The sequence below is a fragment of the Mesocricetus auratus genome, unplaced genomic scaffold, assembly GCF_017639785.1.
Source record: "Mesocricetus auratus isolate SY011 unplaced genomic scaffold, BCM_Maur_2.0 Super-Scaffold_100676, whole genome shotgun sequence".
In the NCBI taxonomy this organism is placed as follows: Eukaryota; Metazoa; Chordata; class Mammalia; order Rodentia; family Cricetidae; genus Mesocricetus; species Mesocricetus auratus.
Window position 1 is genome coordinate 99,816,596 of NW_024429266.1, and position 17,231 is coordinate 99,833,826.

Below are 17,231 nucleotides of genomic sequence, written 5' to 3' on the forward strand. Positions count from 1 at the left end.
AGGAAGTCAGTGGCCCCATCTTACCTCATTATTATACTTTACTTCCTCCTGGCTTTTAGAGCTAGGGATTTATTATGTTCTCCTCTGAGAAGAGCTAAACAGTAATCTGGTTGTTGACTAATTGACTGAATAATATAATATTTTCATTTTCTCTTTATTTTATTATTGTTTTAGTCTAAAATGTCTACATACTCATTATCTTTGTGTATCAGTCTCCCTAGGTGCTGGGTGTGTGTCTATGTGTCTTTCTGTGTATAATCTTTTATGTGTGTGTGCCTGTGTCTGTGTGTATAATCTTATATATCTGTGTATGTGTCTGTGTTTGTGTGTGTGTGTTGCTTAATGTTTGCTACTTCTATTTTCTCTACTGAATTCCAATTTAATAGACTACAATACATCATCAAGTAATAATTTTTTAAATATTTTTGATACAGGGATTCTTTCTGTAGCTTTGTAGACCAGACTATTTTTTTTTCAGATATAGAAGTGTGCACAGCAGCTTGTTCCGTATGCCCCCAGGCTTGGAAAATATTTTTCCAGTCCTTTCACCTAGGTAATGTCTATTGTTGATGTGGAGATGTGTGTCTTTCTTGCATCAGAAGCACGAATCCTGTTTTCACATTCATTTTGTTAGTCTTTGTCTTTGTATTGGTCAATTTAGATATTGAAATCTAACTAAACCCAATGGTTTTAAATCTTTTATTTTTTATTGGTAGTTTTAGTTCTCATTCTTTAATTGGTGTGTGTGTGTGTGCGTGGGTGTGCTTGTGTTTGTGTGTGTGTGTGTTTGTGTGTGTTTCAGTGTGGTCACATGTGCATGTGTGTTTTCCTTCTTGTTGTTTTTCTAGTTTGATATTTTTTCCATGGGTTTCCATGGATTTAGTTACTCTCCTTAGGTATGAATTTTGTTTCTAGCAGTTTCTCCAATGCTTTGTTTTAGACAGATATAGTTTCAGTTTGATTTTATAATGTAGTATCTTAATTTTTCCATGTCTGGGGATTGAATGTTGTGTAGGGTGTGGTAGTATTGGTTAGTATGTGTGGTCTCTTAGAGTCTGGAGCACTTCTGTCAGTGCCCTCGTGGCTCTTTGAATCTCCACTGAGATGTCAATTGTAATTTAGTAACATGGTCCTTTATGTTCTTAAAGCTTTTAATATTCTTGTCTTTAGTATCAGTTCAGTACTTATTATATTATGTGTCCATGGAATTTCTCTTCTGCTCCAGTCATTATGGTGTTTTGTTTGTTTCTTTTACGTGCCAGGAATCTCCTTTGAATAGGAATATGATCTTCAATGGTTTCATTGCTAATATTTTCTGGGCTTTTGAGCTGGGATTCTTCTTCCTCTAATGCAATTACTCTTATGTTTAAGCCTTTAAAAGTGTCCTGGAATGTTTGTATGTTTCGTGTCAGGATAATTTTAGAATTAATATTTTCTTAAACCCATATATCTGTTTTTCCTATCATACATTCAAAGCCTGAGATTTTCACACCCACCTCTTGTATTTTTTAGGCAATGTTTCCTCTGTAGTTACTGTTCATAATCCCATATTTTTCATTTCCAGAGCACCCTCTCCTGTATTTTATTCATGTATTTTGTTTCCATTTTTCGGTGTTGGATGTATTTTGTTGATATCTTCTATTATTTACTTGAGTGTGCTTGGATTTTTGCATTTCCTCCAAATACTTAGTTCTGAGCTTGGTTAAATGTTTTATATGTGGACCATTATCATCTTCATATGATATTACTTAATCATTTTATTGTTTGTTGTTTTGATATATTTTTATTTTGTTGTTGTGTGTCATGTCTATCAGCTATGTACAAATATTTGGCACATTCAGTACAGTAATATCTCGTATCTATAGGGGACATACCTCCCTCTGTGTTGTTCAACATGTTGCTCTGCTGGACTCTGAGCATCTGGGTTTGGGAAAAGTATGAGGTCGATGGGCAGATTTCTTCATTTGTTTTTGGTTTTTTTTTGTTACATGGATGCTTTGTTTATTGGATCAGTTTTCTCTCTAAGGATTTCAGAGATTTTTGTTTTTGCCACTTGTCTGCTGTGTGTCCTGCTATCTGTGTTTTTACAGGGAATGTCTGCACATGTTGGAGACTGGGCTGCTTGGTTGATATTGGGAGTGGAACATTGGATGACGTTCTTCTGTACGCTATGAATGGGGTCAGAGAGGAATGGGAGAGTGCAGCAGGTTTCCTAATACAGAGCTGGGGATGAGCCTGGGAGCATTGGATCTCTGAAAGTTGTGGTTCCCCCTAAAGCCTACTTGTTGCCCAAGGGACATACCTTTGGGACTCATAGGTGATGGTAGCAGAGGCAGAAGACAAGGCTTTCAGTGTGTTATGTTACAGAGCTAGGCATGAGTATGGGGGACTGCATCTTACAATGAGAGAGAGAAGAGAAGGCCTAGAGGAATCCTAAATGCCTTCCATCGGGAGTACATTTGAGGATTTTCATAGGCAGTTGAGTTCATTATATTCCAACATTCAGATTAATGGACAAATGTTAATTCCTGTGAATTTTCTAGTGTTTCTCAAAGTCCTTAAAGTTTTTTTTTCACTTCTGTAGACTTTAGTACAATTTATTTATTGCTGTCACTTCATAGGACTGTTTTCCAGTCCCTCAGAACACAGGGCATCTTCTGAAGTCATGACTTAATGGGTATAGTTGGTGTGTTTTGTATGTTCTAAGGAAGTTTTGTTTCTTTCTTTAACCAAGGGGTCATTCCTAGTAGACATACTCATGTAGGCTAGCCTTCAGAATCTTTGTGTGTTTCAGTAGGTTATAGTTTGCCTTCTTGGTACTTACAGTTTGAGTTGAGGATTCCACTATGCATGTATTGCCTTTGAATGCATGATATTTTCTTTTTTATTGTGTTATTTTTTGTGTGTATGAATGTCTATGAGTGTTCCTTATTGCTGCTTCATGGGTATGATAAAGCACTGATCAAAAACAAATTGGAGCAAGATCGACTGCCTTCCATCATGTGTTTTTATAAATTGTTTTCTAGGCAAGCCAAAACAGGAGAAAAGGCAGGACTTGGACATATGAGCTAAAGCAGAGACCACAGAGAACTGTTGTTCAGTGGCATGATTCTTCTGACTTGCTCAACAAATGTTCTCGTGTATTACATCTCTAACTACTTTGTGTCATATTTCTGAGCATAGATTTGGCCCCTCTCTATCAATCCTAACTACAGATCATTTCCCATAGTCATTCCCAGAAGTGAAATTCAGGGTTTCAACTACTGAATTGAATTTGTCTATTTCCTCGGGACACTTATTTGTGTTATATTGCAAGAGGGACAATTGTACATTGCTAATTCAATTGCAGTAGTCATTGTGGTCTCCTAATTGTATCTCAGATGTGTTGAAAGAGACATGACAATGTAAGCATTTCTCTGACTGATTTGTTTATTATTTTTCATGTTTTGGGTTCACGTTAATCCCAGGGTATAATAAAATATTAATGGATAGAATCATTGGTGCAAGAGCACATCGTGACTGGTCTCTGACATCTACTTCCCAGAAATTGATTAGTCTGTGTTCATGATAGTGTCAGAAGAAAGTCTAGATTGAATGTGTTGTGAGGTTTAAATGAGGAGATTGTGTGCAGTTAGTGTAAGTCAAAGGAACAAAGCAAGGTAATAAGTGTCTACAGTCCAGGTAGTAGAAAAAGATCTAGTTATGAAGCATGTCCTTGCACATTTCCTACATACCAATTTATATACCTAATGAAAAGTTGTCTTGGTGATCAACCACAGATATCTGTGCCCATAAGACTGAGATGTAATCGTGAGATGACATACACAAATCCCATGTGATAATACACAACAATGCATACATTGGGAAGATATCACAGTGCTTCATAAAATGAAAAGAACTGTTTTCAGAGTTGATATACATGCAGAGCTTGAATGGACAGGGGTAAGCTCCATCAGAGAATAACACATATGATAGGTTGACATCTGAACGTCATTTAGCACCTTCTGTAACTATGCCAGCCTCAAACAAGGCACCTGCTTCTACAGCATTGTTGTGGGTCACATCAGACATGTGCATTAATTCAAGTGGAAGGATTGAGCATGGCCATGTTTTTGCTTTTGGGTCAGTGTGCAGGGACTTTTTGAGTTTAGCAGACTACTAAGAGGTGTTATCATGCTCTGTGTCCCTAGGAAAGTGCTGGCAACTAGGAGTTAAGAGACCTGCCACTTGATCTCAAATACAAAGACTTTCTATTTTGTTTTATTTTTTTAATTTAAATTTAAGTTTAAATTGGAAACAAGGTTGCTTCACATGTCAATTTCACAACCTTCTCCCTTTCCCTTCCCTCCTCAACACCCTCCCACCAAACCCCCTCATTTCCCCAGGGAGGGTGAGGCCCTCCATAGGGGTGTCCATAGTCTACTATTTCATACAGGGCAGGGCCTAGACCCTCTCCACAGAGTCCAGGGTGAGAGTGCATCTCTCATTGTTGGATGGGTGTCCAAAGTCCATTTGTATACCCGGGATACATACTGATCTACTACCCAAGACTCAATAGATTACCTAGGCCTACTCAATGACACCCACGTTAGGGGGTCTTGATCAGTCCCATGCTAGATCCCAGCCATCAGTCTGGGATTCAAGAGCTAACCCTTGTAAGGTCAGCTGGTTTGGGGGTTTAACCAGCCCAGTCTTAATCCCTTTGCTCATGAGTCCTCCCACTCTGTCACTGAATTTCTTGAGTTCAGCTCAGTGTTTAGCTGTGGGAGTCTGCCTCTGCTTCCATCAGCCACTGAATGATGGTTCTGTTTCCCCAACTCTCTGGCATTGGGATTGGAGTCTGGCACTCCCCAGACCTGTGTCTAAAATCCATATATGAGAGAGTACATGCCATGTTTCTCATTTTGTGACTGGGTTACCTCACTCAGGATGTTTTCTTTTAGTGCCATCCATTTGCCTGCAATTGTCAGGATTCCATTGTTTTTTTTTGCTGAATAGTATTCCATTGATCTAAAATATAAAGACATCCTTAATTCATAAGTTAGTGCTTCCTAGCAACACACATGCCTGTTGAATCCTGTTCTTGTGGGATCAGTAGCTGCAAGTGATGGGAGGTTTTCAACCAGTAGTTGAATGGACTTTCTCACATTTGCTACAAAATCTGACTAATATGTGACTTTACAGGAAGCCTGTCTCCTGATAACATTGGCAATGGTAGGGCTTTACAGACTCTTGTCACCCTCAGTTGGGAATGTTTCTTTTTCAGAGATGGCATCATCGTATCATCTCGGTGCCTGAAAGGTTGGGGACAGTATCTCCAGGAAGACTAAAAATAAGTTTGAGGATCTGAAAGATGGTATCCTGCATGGGTAGAAAATGGCTCTGCCAGAAGCCATATGCCTGCTCAATTACAAGTGCCTGATGTGTGTGTAAGTCTCAGGAGATGTTGGCCAAGGAGATCTTCAAGACATCCTGAAATGTTAAGGCTGTTTAATCCTTGGGTTAGTTATAAGCCAGTATTAGATAATCATCCTACTGATTGAGTTGCAGGATATCAGGAATTCAGAATTCCTCTGAGCTGGAATTGGAATGCCCCTCTCTGATAGCAGGCTGGCTTCATAAAACAAACATGTTCTCCCATCATTTTTGGGAGGATCCTCAGAAACTCTCCTATTAGGGATTGGGCTGTTTCTCCTACACTATTAAAATGTCAAACAAGAAATATATTTATCGGTCCAATGAAGGCACAATTGCTAGCTATACTAGCAACAACTTTCCAATTTGATTTGGAAATACATGCACAGACAGGAATTCTTATCTTGTAACAAGATTATCTATACAGAATATTGTCTAGAACTTCTACACATCCTAAGTGGTTTTGTCTTAAACTGTTGTTCTTATTATCAAATGAGATTTACAGTGAGAGAAGCAATTGAAATGTGGATCATGATACATTTGTAACCACAGGAGTTTGGTTGCCAGGCTAACCGTGCTCAGGCCTTACCTCAGCTTAGAGTGTTCAACTTCGGGAAGCTTGTTCAATTAATCTCTCTCAATTTTCATCTGTAAATGAACATAATAATCATTTAAAACCTTGAATTAAAGTTATTCACTGTATATTCATCTCTTAATACCCAACCGGATTCAAAGTCTTTCCCTCCACCTATTTCTTGTTCCCCATCCCTATCTATGCCTCTTCTTCCTATTGCTCCTCATTCCTCCTGTTCTTCATTGGTCTTCACCTCCCTTCTTTCCTCTCCTCTTTTCCTCCCTCAGCTAACCATTTTCCTTCTGTTCCTTCATCCTTCACCCCCTCTTGCTCCTTCCCTTCATCCTAGACTTTATCCCTTATGTGTCACTTCTATCTCAAGTCTTCTCTCCCTCCTCCTTGACCTTTGTATGTAGATTGGTCTCTGTTAGCTTTTTTGTATTGCATGACATTGGATGTCGCCCAAGGAAGCTCTTAGGTCTGTATTGATCAGTCTAGAAACTCTGTTATGCTTACCAGAGTCTGTAGGTTTATGTTCTTGAGCTTTAGGATTATTGCTTGCCTTTGTAATTTCTCTCAACTTCCTGCTTATCTTTCCCAATTTTGCTTCTTAGAGAATTCCCTTAGTTGTCTTGTGTCTTGAAGCTCTTTTCCCTTTGATATTGTTATTGATGCTCACGTTGGAGTGCTTTTTGTGTGGAGTGGGACATCTTCACCATGGTACCATGCTGAATATATGTAATAAGGACTGATCTTTCTTTCCTTGTTACTCCTCAGAAACCTTTCCATATATCTTCATTTGAGAAGCTCACAGAGTGTCAGGTAAAACGTGTCACCAGGAGTTACAGATGTAATTGTTATCCCAGAAACTTTTTACTGCCAGCAGGGATGACCACTTCATCCACTATGTCCTGTAATTCCTGTTCTTGTCATTGTTTGCTCCTCAGGAGCTCCTGGTACCAGTGGACTAACAGATGTCTGTGTCATCTTGCCATTACTGGGAATATAACACAGATATTCCACAAGAGGAGCTAGTGTTCTTAACAGTTGGGTCATCTCTCTCACTCCAAAATTGTGGCAAATTTCGAATTATCATTATAGGATGATATAATTTAATATAAAATTAAGCTAAACGTTAGGAGAATATTTAAAATAACGTCTTGAAGTGACAAAATCCATGCTCCTTTCTTTCTAATTTTTTTGCCACTCAGCTCTATGGCCACTCTAGTCTTCCTACAGGTGTTCGGTCTGCCCCTTTAACAAATGTCTTCTTGGATACCTATTGGCTTTCACCTGCTTGATGACATCATTCCCCCTCAGCCAATAAGCACCAGATAGAGTTTTGAGGTTGCCTTGGAAATAACTGACAAAACGTTCCTCAGTGTTGAGCATCTTTTATTCTGCACAGACGTGGACCTTTGACTGTGAAACCCAACAACCCGTATTCTCATCCCTTTATTCATATCCTACTCCTTTTGAAACCTACAACCTGTTTTCTCATTCCTTTGTCCCTATCTACTCCTTTGTTCATTGTTCCTGACTTGAAGATGTCAGGTAGGAAAAGAAATTTTAATATTTGTTTAGTTGGACAGCTCCCCAAATTGGGAAGGATCAAACAATGTGGGATGAAGGGGAAAGTGCTGAACATCTGGTTGGTGTCCTAACTGTAGTCTTGGATTGGTCCTTTCCTAGTGTTATGAATTTGGAAATTCTGTTTCTCCCCCTATCACTAAATGTACTTTTACTTGGTGAAAAAAAAAAAAAAACAGGATGGCCAGAATCAGGGCCTTCTGATGAATTGAGTCTTTAGAACCATGCTATAGGGAAGGAAACCAGAGTTCCTGGGACTGTTTCCAGCTGAAGAAGAGAAAGAGATGGATATGTAGTCTGGACAAGTAAGGGCCATGATTCTTCCTTCTACCCTGTTTTCCACATTAGCATTTCCATGTTAGTGCTGTGGAGCAGTGCATTTGAGATGTCAGGGGAACTGCCTGCCACATCTGCCACTCCTCCATGATTGCCTCCAAGGTTGCCTTGGCTGAATTTACTGAATAGACATCTGTGTCCAGGTCTTGGTTCAGTTAGCAACCTTTCTAGACCTGGGGGATATCAGTTAGGCCTGGACATTCATGGGAGAGACCGGGACTGTGTTTCATGTATGAAGCACAGGAAGCATCTGTCTTCCTTACTGTGATCTTCCAAACCAACTAACTCAAGGTAGTGTCAGTTTCCTAACTGTCTGGTCAAGTGTGTTCCATGAGCACTTGGGAGCTGAGTAGCTGAGTCACCACCAGTTCATGACTGACACCGTCTGTTACATAATGAATTCCCAGAGAACATATCCTATAAAGTAAAGCCCTTTCCAAATTTAAAGGAATCTTTCTTCACGTTAAAATTCTTTGTAATTTTTCCATCATAATATTTTTGTTCATTATTTGGAGAATTTATTCAATTCATCTAATCAAACTAATTTCCTAATCCTGCCATTCCATCATGCCATACCTCTGTGCATCCAAAAAAGAAGCAAAGAAATGAAAAGAAAAGTGAGTGTAGCAAGTCTAATTGTTGTTGTCCATATACTCCTTGGAGAATTGTCAACGTCTCACCCCTTAAGGATAACTGAGTCCCTCCTTATACATAACTACGTCCTCCTGCCAGAGCAATCATGGGTTTAGAACAACACTTTAGCACCTTTATCACAATTTATGGACTCTCTTTAGTGTCTCATGGTCTTGACTCTTTTCTTTATTTTGAGGGAGGTAAAGTCTTCTGTGATAAGTCTCTCATTCTCAGTGATGAGTCTGCTGTCATAGGCACCATTGAAAAGGGACTTTCCTAGCTCATAACAGCCAGTGACAGCACCCAGCAGTGACTTCTACAATGTTTTAGGTGTGAGCCTGGACTATGGAAACCAGCATGGCATTCAGATACAGGACAGTGTCTAGAGTTCTTTTAAAGAGGCCCAATTCATAAAGAACAATTCTCCATCTCTAATACTGTGAGCTTCTGTATCTCAAGTTTCACTTCCCTCTGCCTGTGCATGGAGCTCTGCTCTGCTCTTTGAAACCTTTTTTATTTCAATATAATGACACTGTTTTTGAGAAGTGCCTTCCCCTGAGACTTGAAATGTTTTAGTTGTTTCTGAGATGCTTTTTGCTCTTTCAGATTCATCTGCTGCTGTCTTCTCTCCCCTCTGTACCTCTATGAGCCTCTCGGGCTCCTTGGAGCTGCTCCATGGTTCTGTAGATGCCAGTAGCCACTGCTATCTTGAGTTGATCTGCATTGTAAATTCTTGGAATTTTTTTATTTAATCCCTGTTTTTTCCATTGAAATTGTAGTCAGATTCTGGCTTCTATGTCATCTATTTGAGAATTGCGTAAATTGACATTGATTATTGGAGAAGCAAAGGATTTGTTTTCCTAATTATATATCTGTTGACAGGCAAAATTTTTGAACCTTGGCTCATACACCAACAGAGCTTTCCAGGACTTTTCACTGCTATGGACCCAAATGCGGTAAGTATCATGGCTGCTGAAAAGAAAGTTGTTTTCCTTGCAATCATATGGGGACAATTTAAAGACCTGGTGTCTTTTTTTATTTTAAGTAGTGAATCTCACTTTTATTCTCCCTAGTGATCATGTCTCACTTTTTCTTTTTTCTTACCAGTAGAATCACAGCAAACAGGTCAATACAAAGAGTAATTTGTGTTTAGAATTCATTGTGCTTCTGCTCTCAAACACACTGTCTCTCTAGAAAACTTTCAAGACAGGCTTGTGCAATGCTGTGCTCAATGGAGGTTTATTTCCTCCTGTAGCTTCTCAGGCTAAGTTCCTAGAATACTTATCCATCAGGAACTGAGATTTTCTTGCACATTGTCATGAAAAAGCTATCCAAGACTTGAGTATCACAGGTACTAATTACATTATTGAGGGCACACATTCACAAACCCTTTTGTTTGTAGCTGGGATTGCAATTTGGAAGGCTCGAGTTTACTCCAAGCTGGAGTGCTCCCTATTTGCCATTGGTGATATCAGAAGAAGTCTATGTGCAAATTGCTGTGTTTATGATTATGCACAACCCTCTGATGTGTGCACAACCACTGATAGTAGATTTCTCTAGAGGTTGTCTCAATAGAAATTCTGTTTGTAAGATCTGTTCCTGAAGTTAACTGCTACACATTGGATCCTATTCAACCATTTTCAACCATAGTGAGGGATCCTAGGATGGGGCTATGATTTGTTCACTAAATTTACTGAGCTGAATCACTAAATGTGGTTCTTTATTTACTCTAATTTCATTAGTGAAAGATTCTCTCTCTCTGTCTCTCTCTCTTTCCCTCTGTCTCTCAATCACACAGGCACACACACACAATATGTGTTTCGGTTATTTATAGCTAGAATAACTGGATATCAGAATATCAGGAGACAACTTCTGATGTTCCCCATCTTCTCTTTCTATTTTAGAAAAGGGGCGCCATGAGAACATACAGAGATGTTTCTCTTCCACCCCAAGAACGTTTCCAAATGTTAATTCATGTGGGGATGACAATTGAGGTCAGCAAGAAAGTTCCATTGAAGACATATGTAAAAATGAAGGATGACCTCATAAAGGTGGCAGCTGACCTTCAAAGAAAAGAACTGGAAGAGGAAGCATTTGTGGAGTACCACAAATTTTTAACGTGAGTGCTGAAAATTTCTGTCTCCTTTCCTATTACTGACTCATCACTAATCATGTCCTCCTCTTCATGCTTTTGACCTGTGCTAACCTCATTGAACTTGACAAAGACATCTGTTAGTCAGATTTCTGCCAACTCTGACACATGCTTTTCCTTAGTATTGAAAGACATGAGGACCAAAGGCTGTGGTATAACAAATATGGGATTTCAAGTGTAGTTTGTGACCACATGGCCCAGATTTTAGTTGTAAGAGTTGTCAGGTATACAGGATGTGTCAGCATAGGTGAGTGTGTTCACTGCTCTATGTCCACCAAGGCATCCAGCCACAGGCTTATTGCTGTGTGTTGCAGAACCCAGAATCCTCTTGTCTTAATCATGTAACCTATTGATTAGGATAAGAAACAGGTTAGCCTTTCATGTTGCTACACAGTCACCAGAGATTTTTGGACTACCTGGGGTCCAAGTGGCTCAGCACAGTTCCTGTGCTGTTCATTGTACTTGAGTAGGCAGAATAAATACAGCGTGGCAGAAATGTCACCTGAAATGACACTTATATATCCTTAGTGACAAGAATGTTATGTGCTTGAGGAAGGATGGTGAAAGTCTCACCACTCATGCTTATCCCCGAGCTTGATGAAAGACAACCTAAGCACATATATGCAGGTGACTCTATGGTACCCAGGCACTGGAGAATAATGTGTAGGCATGACATCATTGGTCTTTGGAAGACTGTGTGTGCTGAGTAGGCACATCACCATCTCTTTCTACAGAGGAAAAGAAATCTCAGATTTAGACATGAACTCAGATACAACAGTTTACACCCTCTGGGTACAATATCTTACTATGCTCCACTGCACAGCTCCCCAAAGCTCTATGTACCCCCAGTATCTCCTTTCACTATCTATTGCTCTCAGAGGTGAGGTTTGCCCTGCTGGGGAACAGTGCACTATGCTGCTGTAGGAGCAAACATTGACATAGTTATTGAGAGTGGAAGAATGAGAACACTGTATTCTACATGAAGTTCAGGAGGATGCTCTGGTTCCTCACAGTTCTGTGAGTTCATTAACTCTATCTGCTTTCTCCTGAGTATTGGGGTGACAAGCAAGCACCATGCCTGCTTTCATGTACTTCTTGATGGCTGATGCTTCCTGAATGTACCAGCTGATGGAAGCATGAGGACCATTCTCTCTCCAGACACTGGGAGGAAAAGGGTGGGACTTCAGGATGTGCCTCTTCTCACTCCAGAAACTTCAGAAACTAAGCGTTGAGAGGCAAGATTTCTTCAGGGCATTTGGAACTTTTCTACACACCATAGTCACTCTGCTTTTTTCCTTTAGACTCTTTGTGGAGAAACTCAGAAAAGGCCCAGAATACCTCAACTGCCTGTCCAAGGGAACAAGATCCAAAATCAACAAGGTAGGTCTTCATTATCTATATGGCAGACCTAAAATCTCTAGAGCAACAGGGAGTTTCTCCGGTGGGTGGGGAGCTGATGCTGTCTCAGCATCACAGTACAGAGGAAAGGGATTGCAGGTAAGGGGATTCAAGTCATGCATGAGATACTGCTGCCCCTCCCCACTTGTTTTCTCTCCATCTTTTCTGACTTTAGGACTGTTCTCATTTTTTTTCGGGTTGTGTGTTGCAGACTATAAATAGAGTCTTTGTTATTGCTGAGACTCTGAAGAGCAAACTCCTGACAAAATACAACAAGGAGTATGAAGGTTACCTGGCAGATAAGGTCAGTGCGTAAGCATGAAGACATGTTTGTGTGTCATCCAGTCAGCCTGTGACCTGGGACTGTGTAGTGCGGTTTCTGTGAATCTGTGTTCAATAGACGTGCTCCACACTCACTTGAACACATATGCACCTGTATCCATAGAAGCCAACACACTCTACACACACACACACACACACACACACACACACACACACACACACACACAGAGTGCACTAGGGGACTCATAACATTGAGACAGAATTGTTACTTAGGACAACTATATAGCAACTGCGTAAGGCGGTGTTGGTTTTTTTCTTAGTACCAGGGTTATGAAAGAAGTGTGGACACTATGAAGAGATGACAGAACTGATTGCATCTATACTTTGTTTGTCTCTTTGCTGACGATTCTTTTTCTTCTGAGATTTCAAGTATGAGAATACTCCTATTTTTCTTTCTAAAGAAAAAAAGAGAAGAGGAAGAGGCAGAAAATAAGGCCTTTTGGCAAGACTTGAGGAATACAATCAGAAACTCACCAGAGTTTGCCAAATGGAGCTCTCTGGTGGAGAGATTGGTGCACGGGGCTGAGAAAGATAGTGGAGAGGTCAGTTCCAGCCTGGTATCAGCATCAAAAAGTGCTGAAGAGTCTTTGGCAGAAAGCACTCCACAGGAAGCCTATGAAGAGGTCACCCCCAACACATCAACAGACAACCAGGGTGGAGAGACTAAGATGGTGGAAAGCCCAGGTAAGTCCCCACAGGTTCATGACTTGGAAAGACTCATGTGAAGTGGACTCCATTGCATCTGGTCAGCCACACACACTTGAGACTGCAGCTCAGCAGGAAAGAGGGGAGCCACTAGTGACCATGTATATGAAGTCTGGAGCACTGAGCAGCACAGAGCAAGATTCATCCCCTTTTCCTTGTCCTCAGTCTTTCAGTTCCCTGTATCCACTTTGCTGTGGTAACAGAACCTAATGTGATTAGTGTTGTCACTCTCCTTCCTGCCACACTGACTGTCTTGCAATAATAGTCTTTAACTTAGTTTAAGTCACATCAGTTTCTTCAAAACTTGTTGGATTCATGTCCTCATCTTTTCAGTGCTCTGTAGAGATTAGAGGAAGCACATTAAGAAATACTGAATCGTCTCCCATTGTAAGGAATGTACTGTGAATTTTTAATTCCTAAATGTTGGACTCTCAGTTGATCTTATGACCCATCCAACAATGTGAGATGTACTCTCACTCTTAACTCTTGGGGAAAGGTCTAGGCCCTGTCCTGGATGAAATGACAGACTATGGACAGCCCCATGGAGGGCCTCACCCTCCCTGGGAAAATGAGGGGATATTGGGGTGGTAGGGGAATGGCACAGGAGGAGGGGAGGGTAACGGAGAGGGACCTGGAACTGACTTGTGAAGCAACCTTGTTTCTAATCTAAATTTAAACTTAAAAATAAATAAAAAATAAAGAAATCTAAAATCACAAATAAAAGAAATACCGAATCATCTCCCATTGTAAGGAATGTATTGTGAATTGTTAATTTCTAAATGTTGGACTCTCAGTTGATCTTATGATATAATGGAAAGATGTGAAGGCAAGAGAATTTCGGTTGTAGGAGGTTATGTTTTCTGCACAAGGGATACCTTAGTAGGAAATCCTCAAGTTGATCAGGGAGATAATGACACTGTGACTGAAGTGCTAGCAGTGACAGTGTTAGAAGCTGGGTTGGAATCAACAGAGAGCATCTGACAACTGGGTTTGGTCGGCTACCTCTCTATTCAAAGTTCTCTTTGGGTTGCAAGGGTCTCCTCCAACCATACAACATGCCTTATTTGGGAATGTCTTTGATGGTGTGACGTTGAAAAAGAATCTGTATATGTTTGCATGTAACTGCAACTTCTTAATATTTGATTGTTATGGATGATTTTCACCCCAGCCTGGTCTCATACCCACCTTGCCACAAATGAACACACAAATATTAATGTTGATATGTTGATTATAATTCTGTTGGCCTATTCCTAGGGCTACTTATTGGCTTTTGCTCTCTTCATTATTAAAAAATAACTACTAATTTATGTATATTTCCATGCTCTTATCTTATCGGGGACTGCAGGAATCATGTCTTCTCTTCCTTGGATGACATATAGACTGCACTCTGCCTACATTTGATGGGGTTCCTATGACCTCACAGCTTTTGGTTAAATGGACAACATGAATTAGGTTGCCCACAACAGGCTTTCTTCAAGGTTGACCATTGGGAATAGTAGTAGGTAGGCATAATCTATGTCTGAAAGTCTCAGGCCATGGGAACCTGTCTTGTGAAAATCAGTCTCTAGTTCCATGAGGAACCAGAGAAATGTACCTCCAGACATGAGAGTCCAGGGGCCACCAGGATTGCAGATCTGAACAATGGGCAAAGAAGATATGTCTGGTCCAGTAGTGACACATTGGAATTTTACATTTTCTTTGTCTGTCTGTCCTGTTGAGCTCTCAAAGGGATTTCTGTTACTCACCTGTGTTGAGAGTAGACTTTAAACACTGAGTTTGTGAGTCCTTTTAGAAATTTCTGTACAACCAATTCACAGCCACACCCAGAAACATGTAGTTTCATCCACACAAGCAAACAATGAAGTCCTTGCTCACAGCTACCACTCAGTTGTGGCCAACACTTGAAGAAGCAACATCCTACCTGCTTTGTGGTTATTGTATAGGGAGGAGATTTCAGGAGAGATTCCCATTGATTTTGTGTTTTTTCACAACAGTACCATGCTGAGCTCTACTCAGGCACACCAGAACCTGTAACCTCAGATTTCTCCCTCTTTTCCATTTCAGGACAGAACTCCAAAGGCCTCCACACTGTGGTCCTTCCAAAGGACCTTTGTAAACAGTTCCTCCGTTCTGCACGGAAGAACACCAAGAAAGGCATAGAGACATGTGGTGTGCTATGTGGCACTCTGGTAAAGATCTTAAAATTTCTTCTTGAGTTGAGGCAGTTTCTTCCCTTTGGCTGCCCAGGTCCCTCAGAAAACATATCCAGGGGCAGTGTCCATACATACCACTCCACAGAAGGAAAGTTGGTGAAAAGGCCTGAGCTACCTGAATTTGTTGGCTGTATTATGTTGTTATTCAGAGATCCTCTTCAATGTCATGTTAGATATTTTCATTCTAGTCATGGCTAATGCCTGTAATCCTAGCCATTGGCAAACTGAGACTGGATGTTTCCCACAAGTTCAAAGCAGGATCACATATGGAGAGAGACAGTGAAGTAAAAGCATCCAGGCTTGCAGACAGAAATGTGTAAATGAGTCATGGAGACAGCTCCTTGTCTCATTCTAAAAGGAGGAGGGGTCAATAATTTATGTGGCCTGGTCTGAGCACCCACACTGTGCTGATACTTGCAATATAAATTAAATACTTCAAGACCTCCAAATAGACCCAATGGCTGCTGAAGGGAAGACCCTAGGCCAAGGGTGTGCTATGAGAGACATCTTGTGGTCATGTCATCATCCTTCCTTTCATATGGTTACCCAACAATGCACTGGAACAGCCAAGGTGGGGAAATGCTGAGGTGAGGGAAATTGATGAGAGTCATTCACGGGGGTGAGGGCTTCACTTACTTATGTTACGAGAGAGTGGGATTGACAATGTCAGGGAGTGGTAACAATCTATTTTCTTTTGACAGGTAAAGGACGAATACCATGTCTCCCATGTCATTATTCCTGTGCAGAAAGGAGGTCCCGATTACTGTTATGCTCAGAATGAGGAAACCATCTTATTTGTGCAAGAAGAACTGGGCCTTCTCACCCTAGGTTGGATTCATGTAAGCAAACTGACCTCACTGGTAGCGAGCTGCTCTTCTGAGTGCACTGCCCAGATCTGTCTCTACACAGAGTCAACCCATTCCAGATCAACCCATGTGTCTCTGAGCACATGCAGTCACTAGTGTTCCAGTGTTGAGTCAAAGGCACATTTCCTGGTGCATTTCAGCTTTACTAGTTCAGCTCTTACTCATTATATTTCTTCAATGTCCCAATTCCTTATAAGTGTATGGAGAATGCTAGCTTCCCTAGGATGTATGGGAAAGTGCTGTAGACTCCATGTACCTAAAAGCTGTATGGAAGTATTTTAACTAAGTCAAGAGAGTTCATTCTCATGATTGCATTTTGTCTTTATGAAGGAGCACTTGTTATATACATACACAAAAGTCTCCTTCACTCAAGGGTCAAATATCTGAACAATCTGTGCAGAATTGTGGTGATCTTCAAGAAATCACATTTCCTCCATAGAGATTCCTTTGAAGGATTCTCTCCTGTTCAAGGCCTCAAACTGACATGACAGGCAGCTCTGATTGGAATGAGACAGGTGTAAGCCACACTCAATTATTTCTAGGTTTTTAGAGCTCACAGGTATTTGTACTCACTGCTTGTGGAGCACTGATGTGTGGGCAGTCTTCTGTGTCTTCATGCTTCAGTTGCATAAGAATTCACTTATTTCCCTATCAATAATATACCATGACAGTAAGGAAATCTGGCCCTTTGAGAATGGACACAAATAGGAGGTAAAACAAAAAACTAGCACCAATTCACATGAGGCAGGGTGCAAGTTACTATTCTGGATGTAGATACAGGGCACTGTGGGATTCAGAGGAAGAGGAGTCCCACCTGAGGTTTTGTATAAAGAGGAAGCAAAAGAGAGGTCAATGTCATTCTTAACATGTATCTTTCAGTAGTCTTGGTTGGGATGTCAGGTTTGTGTCAAGCCAACCCTTCAGAGCCATATTGTCCTTTGTTCCTTATGGGTAGGAAGAACAGTGTTTTTTTTGAATAAATGGAGAGCTCCATGGGATAATTAGGG

General features: G+C 40.6%; 1 protein-coding gene and 1 long non-coding RNA gene across 13 annotated transcripts in view; one reads left to right on the forward strand and one right to left on the reverse strand.

The window, feature by feature from the left end:
- The window catches only part of LOC121136717 (STAM-binding protein-like), a 40,489-nt gene that overhangs the window by 12,443 nt on the left and 10,815 nt on the right, over positions 1 to 17,231 (forward strand). For 11 of the 12 annotated variants that reach the window (XM_040737626.1, XM_040737635.1, XM_040737625.1 and 8 more), the window contains 7 exons: positions 9,431 to 9,504; positions 10,453 to 10,667; positions 12,002 to 12,080; positions 12,310 to 12,402; positions 12,842 to 13,124; positions 15,210 to 15,334; positions 16,060 to 16,197. In XM_040737626.1, coding sequence (XP_040593560.1) covers positions 9,490 to 9,504; positions 10,453 to 10,667; positions 12,002 to 12,080; positions 12,310 to 12,402; positions 12,842 to 13,124; positions 15,210 to 15,334; positions 16,060 to 16,197 — 948 coding nt within the window. In that variant the 5' untranslated portion in view covers positions 9,431 to 9,489. Of the gene's footprint in view, positions 1 to 5,283; positions 5,430 to 9,430; positions 9,505 to 10,452; positions 10,668 to 12,001; positions 12,081 to 12,309; positions 12,403 to 12,841; positions 13,125 to 15,209; positions 15,335 to 16,059; positions 16,198 to 17,231 lie in introns of those variants that run through there. The other variant, XM_040737629.1, reaches the window with a different exon arrangement.
- LOC121136718 overlaps positions 13,468 to 17,231 on the reverse strand; it is an 88,747-nt gene continuing 84,983 nt past the window's right edge. Inside the window, exon 5 of the long non-coding RNA XR_005873793.1 lies at positions 13,468 to 13,482. This is a non-coding gene — a long non-coding RNA (uncharacterized LOC121136718). The remainder of the gene's footprint in view (positions 13,483 to 17,231) is intronic.